We start from the raw sequence: 10099 nt of genomic DNA, 5'->3' as shown, positions 1-10099 counted from the left end.
GGGCGAAATCCAGCATATGAACATGAGAACGGCTGCCATGGCTAATCCCAGAAGTTGCATAAACTGAAAAAACCCCATCTCCCTACCTCTCCTTATCTCTGTTTCCTCTCTATTTACAGCTTCAAAGTTGATTGATTCTAAGGGAGGAGAGCAAAAGGTATTTATAGATGGAACTAGGGGTTCAAGAATGTTGGGAGGAGGGGAACAGATTTTGTCCCACGCAGAGATTAGAGGCAGATTCAGGAGCTGCAAAGACTACAGTTAGCTAACCAAGAGCAACAACCCGTGTTCTAGAGAAAAAGTGATGAGAACCTTCCTAGGGCATATGCCGGTGAAATGGTGAATACTACATCCAACGGGTTCCTGAGAAAATGATTCCAGCGCCAGCAACAGTTCCAGTGACGATGTCGATTCCGGCGGGTTGTTGTCCCAGCTTCTGCTCAACTTAGCAAAATTTCTACCAAAACATCTTCCTCAATGTTGAAAAATATGTTCATAGTATTGTTGAAAAGAAGTTCAATGAAACTTTTGTGACAACCCCTGGCACTCTCAGACTCTTCTTCCATGATTGTTTTGTTCCGGTTTGTAGTTTCTTTGGAACTATGTTTCAATTTAATTGATTAAGCCAGTATACAAATCTTCCTAAAACTTCAACAAACTCACCTGAAAATCCTCAACCGCAAAGCAAGAGCCATCTTTGAACTCCACTAATGGAACGAAGAAAAATCGAAAGAAAGATTGGGGGAATTAACAAACTAGAAACACATTGAATCAAAACCCTAAAAATCGCTTAATAAAACAAAGTGGGAAATCATTAGATAACAACATCATTAAACCCTAACAAACTTAGAGCTTGCTGGAGATAAAGGCCAGACCTTCATTTCCTCTGTCATGTGTGTTTAAGGTTGAAGACGAAGATAAGGGTAGCAGTGTAATTTTATTTCTAATGTTTTCATATAAGGGTAAAATAGTCTTTTCAAAACTAAAACTAACAGCAGGTTAACACCCTCAGTCAGAGGGAGTCTGGGTGTAATTGGGGAAAATAAAGGGGAGTAAAGTATAATTAGGCCATAATACAGGGAGGGGCATGTAATTTTCCCAATAATATAATATCGAAGTATGTTTAGGCTTTAATCCTTTTAGAAGAAAAGAACCGAAGCCCCAATAGCAAAATTATAATTTGTCTTGTTTTAAAACCTTGTTTATAATACCTTCTAGTTGTTGTCCATGGAAGCAACTAGCCGTGGTTTTCATTTTTGGGTTCTTTCAAGCACTTGGAGTGATAGCTTACTTGATTACTCTTTGCTCAATTCCCACTCACAGTCTCTCTGTAAATTCCCTATAAATTTGTGCTTGCAATTGCTTCTTGTTGCGGCTAACCCATATCGGTTAACTCTGTTATAAACCAATTTCTGGTTTGCAATATTTCTTTTTACTCTCAACCTGTACTGCTGATCATACCCACATGTACTTGAACCTGTTTCGTTTTCAGGCTTTTACAGATTATATTGCATATTCAAATTGAGAAACGAAAAAACTTCTTGGTGTGATTACTAATTTGACTATCCTTCCTCTGTTTTCCCCTGTTCATGGCGCCACCAAATGAACCTTCCAACTCAGTTCTGGTTGACATCAGAAATAAAAATATATGTTTTGAGTTGTTGGATGGGAAACTCTGTGTTAAAGGAGTGACGTTGCTCTCTGAAATCCCCACTAATGTCTCTTTAAGAAGTTTTCCTTCTCTCTGTCAGTCTTCTGATGCTCCACCCAATCTATTCCAGCGGGTTCAGTCCATATCAAAGGGTGGGTTTCTTGGGTTCAGCAAAGAAGAACCATCTGATAGGTTGATGAACTCCTTGGGTAGATTCAGCGATAGAAATTTCTTGAGCATTTTCAGATTCAACAACTGGTGGTCTACCATGTGGGTTGGGGTTAGTGGATCAGACATACAAATGGAGACCCAGAGACAAGGAGATTCAATCTGGGGTCACTGACTTGTCAGAGTTTGAATCAAAGATCAAAGCATTGAAACATGAACTAGATGAGATGTTCGGTGGTAAACAAGAGAGTGGTAATGTTTCAGGTGGAGGTTGTGGGAGCTGTTCCTGTAGAGCAGGAGAATATGGGATTCAGGCTTTCACTAGGGACTTGAGAACAAAATTTAACGGGCTAGATGATGTTTATGTGTGGCAAGCTCTCTGTGGTGCTTGGGGAGGTATTAGGTCTGGAGCAACCCATTTAAATTCAAAGGTAATCCCTGTTAGGCTCTCTCCTGGACTCAATGGGGCGATGACTGATCTTGCTGTAGTGAAGATTGTTGAAGGTGGTATTGGGCTTGTTCATCCTGACCAAGCAGTTAATTTTTATGAGTCAATTCATTCTTATCTCTCCAAAGTCGGAATAACTGGAGTCAAGGTTGATGTTTTTCAGGTGAGACTCTAAACTCATATCACCGAAACTAGGTTTCGTCTATCATTCCTTTTAGATGCATGTATTGATGCATACTCCCCTGAATTTATGCAAGTTGATATCTATTTATGTAGCCAAAACCTAAGAATGGTTCTGTTGGCATGCAGACACTGGAGTACATATGTGAAGAATATGGAGGCCGGGTCAAGCTTGCAAAGGCTTATTACAAAGGGCTGACAGAGTCCGTAGTGAAGAACTTCAATGGCTCAGGTCTGATTTCAAGCATGCAGCAGTGCAATGATTTCTTCTTTCTTGGCACATGGCAGATAGCACTAGGAAGAGTTGGTGAGAATTTCCTACTTCTGTGATTCAAATAATTTGTCATTTTGTATTGAAATGAAACAATCTAAATTTGACAGCATTCTTTGAACAATTAAGCTACTAGGGATTAATTGTGCTTCTTATGCTACAGGTGATGACTTCTGGTTTCAAGATCCCAATGGAGATCCAATGGGTGTCTACTGGTTGCAAGGTGTCCATATGATCCATTGTGCTTACAACAGCATGTGGATGGGTCAGATCATACATCCTGATTGGGATATGTTTCAATCTGACCACCAATGTGCTAAGTTTCATGCAGGTTCTAGGGCCATTTGTGGGGGACCTGTTTATGTGAGTGACTCTGTGGGTGACCATGATTTAGATCTAATAAAGAAGCTCGTATTTCCTGATGGAACCATTCCCAAGTGCCAGCATTTTGCGCTCCCTACAAGAGACTGCCTCTTCATGAATCCTCTGTTTGACAGCAAGACAATTCTCAAGATTTGGAATTTAAACAAGGTATCCCCTTTTCAGTCCAAACCTTGTTTATGTTATATTTGGAATTGTTCATCAGTTGAATCCAATTGTAAATATGTTTTCGAAGCTCTAAGTCATATAGTTCAATAACTAATTTGTCAGAGAGGGAAATTTCAAGTTTTGGTTGAGTCTGAACTTTGATTACAAAGATCATGTTAGTCTGCTTACGCAATCTACTGAATCATAAACATCATTTTTTGTTTCTTTTTTTTTCTTTCCTAACTAATTCTACTTCTATGTTTCTGAATGGTTTATGCAGAGTTCATCAACCTTTACATTCGCTGATTTACTTACCTAATAAAATTTACTAGTTTTTTCAGACTTGGGTTTTTCTAATCATATTGCTTGGATTCTTTATTTAAGTATGCTTATGGAAGGTTCTTCTGCAGTTTGGAGGTGTGATTGGGGCATTCAACTGCCAAGTGTTGGGGGGGGGGGGGGGGGGGGGGGGGGGGGGGGGGGGGGGGGGGGGGGGGGGGGTTTTGGGTTTTGGGGGGGTTTGGGGGGGGGTTTGGTTTGTGGGGGGGGGGGGGGGGGGGGGGGTTGTTTTTTGTTGGGGAGGGGGGGGGGGGGGTTTTTTTTTTTTTTTTTTTTTTTTTTTTTTTTTTAGGGGGGGGGGGTTTTTTGTTTTGGTAGGGAGTTTTTTGGGTGTTTTTTTTTTTTTTTAAAAAAAAAAAAAAAAGAGGGGGAGGGGGTTTTAAAATAAATTTTTTTTTTTTAAAAAAAAGTTGAATTTTTTTTTTTTTTTTTTTTTTTTTTTTTTTTTTTAAAATTTTATTTATAATCGATCTCATGGGTCTTGTTTAGTCCTTTGAAGATGATATTGGTGTAAGATTTCCTCTTAGGTGGGTTAGCATGGTCCACTATTTGGTTTCTAGATCCAATACTTGTAAGTGATCATTAGTGTAGTATTGGATAATACTAAGCGCAACTTAATGATCTGATTCAATATTATGTGTGGAACTAAATTATGATTTCTTTAATAGAAAAAAAAGAACTCAATTTGTGTTATAGGATTGGTCCCCACCCTCAATCATATAAATAGCTCATATTGGTCTATTAAGTCTAGAGCATAAGGAACACCAAGGTGTAAGTGAGAAGAGGGTAGACAAGACTAACATGGAGCTATGAAAGGAACCAAAAGAGAAGGGAGCTACTCTACATCAAATATGGATTCAGGTATAGCTCCCAACCTTCATTGTTATTGTTCATTGCATACCCATTGATGTTCATGATTGAGCTTCAGCGTTTATTTCGTTCTTTCAACTGGATCGTCTGAAACTGGGGAGGGGGGAAGTTTTTCGTTTGGCCTTGTACTGTCGTACAAAGTGCAAGAAATATTTGCCAGATACTCATAAGCAAAAGCCCGAAAATTTCATTCTACTTACAACTTCTCAGTGATGGGTGATGGGGGTTAAAGAGGAGGAAAGGCTCGAGTCCTCTGCTGCTTGTGTTTCCATCGTCCGTATTGGAAAAAAAAGATAGAAACAGACATGAGTAATTAACTCTTATTTAAACATGCAAAACTATAGAAAGAAGGACTCCCTCTGAGCACCCATTATCAATCGGACCTTTAGATGAGAAGCTGATTGGATATTTGGGTTGTTTGTTGGGAAAGAAAAGACCCCAGTGTTTCTCCAGCTCTGAAGAAGTCTTTTGGTTCTCGTCAAACATGGCAAAAATATAAGTCTCTATAGGTTTTCCAGGCCTTTTAGGAGTGCCATTCTTCACATGTTGAATCAATTTTGAATTGTAAGTTTGTGCATTTTGCACCGTAGTCTTAACACCTCCTTCAGTTGGCCAACCAGTCTCTGATACAACTATCTCAACAGAATCCCCACCATCCTTCTTCTCAAGAGCAGAGTGGAAAGCATCCACCATAGCATAAAAAAGGTTTTGGTACCCTTTTCCACCATCTTGAACCACAACTGATGGAGAAGTAAACATGGCATAGGAAAGCTGGATATCACGTTGGTTGTATTTGTAACTGAAGTAAGGATACACATTAGCAAGAAGTGGTGCACCATTGCTAGCAAGGAAGCTTATAATTGGGTCTATAAAGGACTTCACATCGTCTCTAAAGTCACCTACGGATGGAGGGTAAGTGTTTCCAAGGATTGGAGAATAAGTTGCTGTTGAGACTTTGATTTGGTTTTGTAGACCAGCTGATGTAATTACACTTTGTATATTTCGCATTGCAGGGAGAACAAACTGAGCTTTGCTGTCGTCATCGCCGGGAAGTATTTCATTGCCGACGGCGATGTACTTGAATTTAACACTAGGTAAGTAGGCTTTTATGTTCTTTTGTACCCAATCATTTGCAGTGTTAGTACTATTTGCTATACCTTGAAGTTGATCGTTTGGAACACCCAAGATGAGTTCAATGTTGGAGTCTCTAAGGGCTTGGAGAGCTCCATCGTTTGGAGCATAAAGCCTCATTCTTCGGATGTTTGATGATTTGTAAAGATCCACAACTTCCTTTGGAGATGGTAAATTGTTGCCTAGTGTTCCATAGCAAACGCCTATTTGTGCACCTGAATTAGATTGAGAAAAGCTTAGAAAATGAGGTTTACAATTAAACACAATTAAGAGACCAAGTCTAAGCCTTGTTTGGGTCTAATCTAATAGACCCAGCTTAATTTTTCCACACAGACCTGTAATGTCTAGGCTACCCATTAGAAGCCCAAAGTGAAGCAACAGTGTTGTGGCAGCAACAGGAGGGCTATTTTTTCTTTTTGCAGAGAAGGTAGCCATGATAGTGGTGAAGAAGAGAACCTTAGATTTGTCAGATGCATCTCATCACCATCATTTAGGCCTCTTATCTAGGAAGAAGAGAAGAAGCAAATAGTAACTTGAGAATGACTTTAACGGCAAACTATGAAGACACCTGGAAGATTCTATGCCAATCAATTTTTTCTTATTCAAGTTGATAAGTCTTTGGGGCCTTTAATTTCCTTTTAGGTTGAGAAAAGTACTTAGCAATACAAAGGAAATTAAGACCTGATTGACTTGGAAAAAGCATAGAAGTTAGACTTCATGGGTTGGTGATAGAACAATTAAGCCAGTGGTGGCCCTTGGAAAAAACTGCTTTTCTATAGAAAACCCTAGTGACAAATTGATGTTGTGGGAAGAATGAATCCACTAATTGGTTCTACAATTTCCCTTCAATTCTACATGGAATGGGGTCTTAGTCTTCTCTTCATTGTATTGATAGTGCCCCTTCATTGCTCACTGTATTCACTATAGATGTAAAGTAATTTGGAGAAGCTCCTAAGCTGTCCAGTCCAAATTCCTTACCTGGATTGAAATGAAAAAATCATGACGTAGATTGCGCTCCAACAGCTTGACCAGGGAAGAAGAACAGTGTAGTCACTTTGAGCAAAACAGCTACCATGACTTGAATTGAGTGAAAAAGAGCATCATCAATGAGAAAATAGAGAAAAATCCAAACCATTAAATCAAACCTTTTCTGCTAGTCCACATGAAGCCAATAAACAGATGGCCATGAGATGTGACCAACCAATCAAGATAAATGTGATTAGGCTGGGACCTCCTCTTTCCAGAGTCACTCTCTCACTATGAAAGCTTGAGTTTGTCATTCAGGACTCGGAATATATACACTACTGTGGTAAAGTTGACAGTTTGGTTTCAAAATTTTATTTAGGTCATGTTTTCAGAATTTTTACCACATAAAAAATGACAAGTCACAGAAAGCTTGCACTAAACAACAATTAATAATGATTTACAAGCAGATTGTCTAGCCCAATATATCTACATGATAACCTTTAAATATAAATGGGAAAATTACTGACCCCTCCCCTGTATTTTGCCTTAATTATACATTCCTCCCCTTGATTTTGCCCAATTACATATGATTCCCCTATAGTTTCCGCAAAATTACTAAGATCTCCTCTGCCGTAAAACTGAACCTAATATTGGATTTTAAAACCAAAATTTAACCGCTCCGATCTTCAATGGTTTGGTTTTTTTATTCTAGTTTAGAATTGGCACCCTTTAAGTACACCCTTGACAACATGTATTTCCTTTTCCCTTGATGGGGAAAAAATTTCACACAACATGAGTATAGGATTTCCTTCCCACACCTTATCTCACATTCTGACTAGTAGACAACAGTTTGAATTGATAAAGTGCAATTAATATGGAAATATTTCTATTAGAGCACTACATGGAATGAACAATGTGACACTGCCTATTCCATCTACAACATTTTTGGTGGATCATCACTTGAATGACAAACTATCCACATCATAGTTGTCATGGCATCTAAACGACCCAAGGCATTGGAGGGGGCTTAGACGCAAGGTGACACCAACAAGGTAATCGCCTAGGCGATCAAGGCCCTTGGATACCTTGACAAATGACAACTATGATCCATATCAAATGGTAATGGGCCTATGAGCTGATCTGGGTTTCGTACTGTACATGAGAATTGTAGTTCGTCGAGTCCTTTTCGAAATACAACCGGAATCATGCAATTCTGAGTTTGGACGGCGAAGTTACAACGATTCTTGTTTGGCACCTTGAAATTAATGGCATTTTGTGTATGCTCGTGCACGAGTGCACCATCATCTGAGATTCTAATTTTAAATGATGATATCTCCCTCATCCGACCTCCGTTTGAAGAATTCGAGGCTTTGAGCTTCGATTTTCTTGAGCTGCTGAAAAATGAATTATCACCCAGCTAGCATGTAATGTTGCCACAGCACCTCAATGTTGAAGATTACCCAACTTCTGAAACTCAAAAAACCCACTCTTTTCTATTCTAATGAATTTGTCAACTCCCTCTCTGAAAGCTTTTGCCTAACTGTTTCTGCAAGCTCCATGACATGCTTGTCTTCACATCCTAAACAAATGAAATTGGGTTAGCCGACTTCTTCTTCTTCTCCGTTCATAGTGGCCCCCCCTTCGCCCTCCCTGTGAAAACCCAAGACAACTGCTGGGTTCTTTCGATTTGGATCATTTACCCCCCCCCCTTTTTTTAATATTCTCCTTCGTCTAAGGCATGGCCACACACAAAACGTCAGATGATGACAATAGGGGAGTCAAAATGATCAAAACCCCCTCCCCTGTTTGACAAATGGTTCGATCACCATGATTTTTGCGATTTCAACAAAGTTGAAGGCAACAACCCACCTCTTTTCTTGTGCCTTGTACGTAGAGCTCTCCAAGACGAAAATTCTGCAAGTTGAATCGTCTCAAATGGAGGTCGGATGAGGGAGATATCATCATTTGAAATTAGAATCTCAGAAGATGGTGCACTCGTGCACGAGCATACACAAAATGCCCTTAATTTCGAGGTGCCAAACAAAAATCGTTGTAACTTCGCCGTCCGAACCCAGAATTGCACGATATTTCAAATGATGATATCTCCCTCATCCAAGAATCTTGTATTCATTAACTAGAATGTAGTCAATTTTGATTTAATTTCTCATACTTGACTAGGAGGACTTGGAGTTAAAAACACAAATCATCGAACTTCCTTTTTATTTTTTTAAATTGAATATATTTTACATTAAAAAAAAAATAAAAAAAATTTGAATCTCCTAGATGGTACATGTATTTGTGACAAAGACCACACATAACCCAACCCTTGGATGCCCCCGGGGCACTCCCTGGGCGCTGAGCTCCTTGGAGAGGAGTCGGATCCAGTAAACATACATGGTCACTCACTCACACGTTGACATAGTCATAACTCATAAGGAAAAAACGAGATCGATTGCGTGAGCCGCATGGAGGGGCCAGGGTTCTTCTTTGGGGCTGGAGGACGCTAGAAAACCAAGAATTGGGGGCATACGGTGTTCTTCGGAGGTGAAGCTTTTGTCTTTCTCTTTTCTTCGCTAGTAGCGGCAGTTCTTGTTGTTAAAGCTAGTTTGGTTGATTATTTAATTATTTTATTCTCTTGTAATTAGAAAATATTTGCTTCATTTGGGAAGGAAGACGGGGTAAGTTGTGAAATCCCCGATGTAGACAAATCTTATCATGTATGAGGTACTTACTCCCTGTCATTTGATAAACTGCTTGCCCATCCTAGTGCTCAAAGGTAAAACCCCGCATGAAATACTCTTCCAAAAACACCCCACTTTTTCAAATCTAAGGGTAATTGATTGTCTTTGTTTTGGTCACAATCATACCATGAAGCACAAATTTGATCAATGTGTCCTCCCCGACGTCCTTGTGGGATACCCCCATGATATAAAAGGTTACAAAATTTATGATTTCTGAATCAAAGTTACTTTGCCCTAATTATACATTACTCTCCTTGATTTTATCCAATTACATACAATTCCCCCATAATTTTCACAAAATTATTAAGACCTCCTCTGCCGTTAGTTCCCCGTCTGTTAAGTCATGATGCGGCGTATTTGTAATTTTTTTAATACCAAAACTAACCCTGAGAAGAACGAAGAGAACAAGTTCCTTTCTCTTCTTCTTCCCAACTTCGTCTTCCTCCTCTATACCTGGATATCGCCGGCGATGAAACCCATTTCCATTGACTGAGAAGGGAGACACTTCGCCGAGAGAACAGGGAAACACTTTCCGCCACCTGAAAACGAAACGGAGACTGGTGATTGGCTAGACTTCTTAAGTGCCTCCCCAACAGCTTGTCTTGGGATAAATACATGTTGAACTTCATCTTCTTCCACCTAACTTCCATTCGCCGGTGATGAAAGCTTAACCGACGACCTACACGTACCCGCGCAGGTTCCCCATTTTCTTGTAGTATTTGTTGCAGCCCAGATCTATCTTCCAATTTTTTTCTTTAATTACCTAGCAGATCAGGTTGCTTCTGCATTTGGATTTTGCTTTTTTC

At 39.6% G+C, this 10099-nt stretch overlaps 1 protein-coding gene and 1 pseudogene across 1 annotated transcript; one reads left to right on the top strand and one right to left on the bottom strand.

Annotated features, from left to right (window-relative positions):
* The first annotated feature begins 1589 nt into the window (after positions 1 to 1589).
* On the top strand, positions 1590 to 4625 carry LOC122672555 (annotated as a pseudogene).
* Positions 4626 to 4779: 154 nt separating this feature from the next.
* Positions 4780 to 6083, bottom strand: LOC122672554 (glucan endo-1,3-beta-glucosidase-like). The gene is made up of 2 exons (XM_043870017.1): positions 5922 to 6083; positions 4780 to 5801 (listed from the first exon to the last, which is right to left on the bottom strand). The coding sequence occupies exons 1-2, from the start codon at positions 6019 to 6021 to the stop codon at positions 4780 to 4782; spliced, it is 1122 nt and encodes a 373-aa protein (XP_043725952.1). The 5' UTR covers positions 6022 to 6083.
* Between the last annotated feature and the right edge of the window lie 4016 nt (positions 6084 to 10099).

Source organism: Telopea speciosissima, chromosome 8 (assembly GCF_018873765.1).
Source record: "Telopea speciosissima isolate NSW1024214 ecotype Mountain lineage chromosome 8, Tspe_v1, whole genome shotgun sequence".
Lineage (NCBI taxonomy): Eukaryota > Viridiplantae > Streptophyta > Magnoliopsida > Proteales > Proteaceae > Telopea > Telopea speciosissima.
This window is presented reverse-complemented; position numbering and strand designations above follow the sequence as displayed.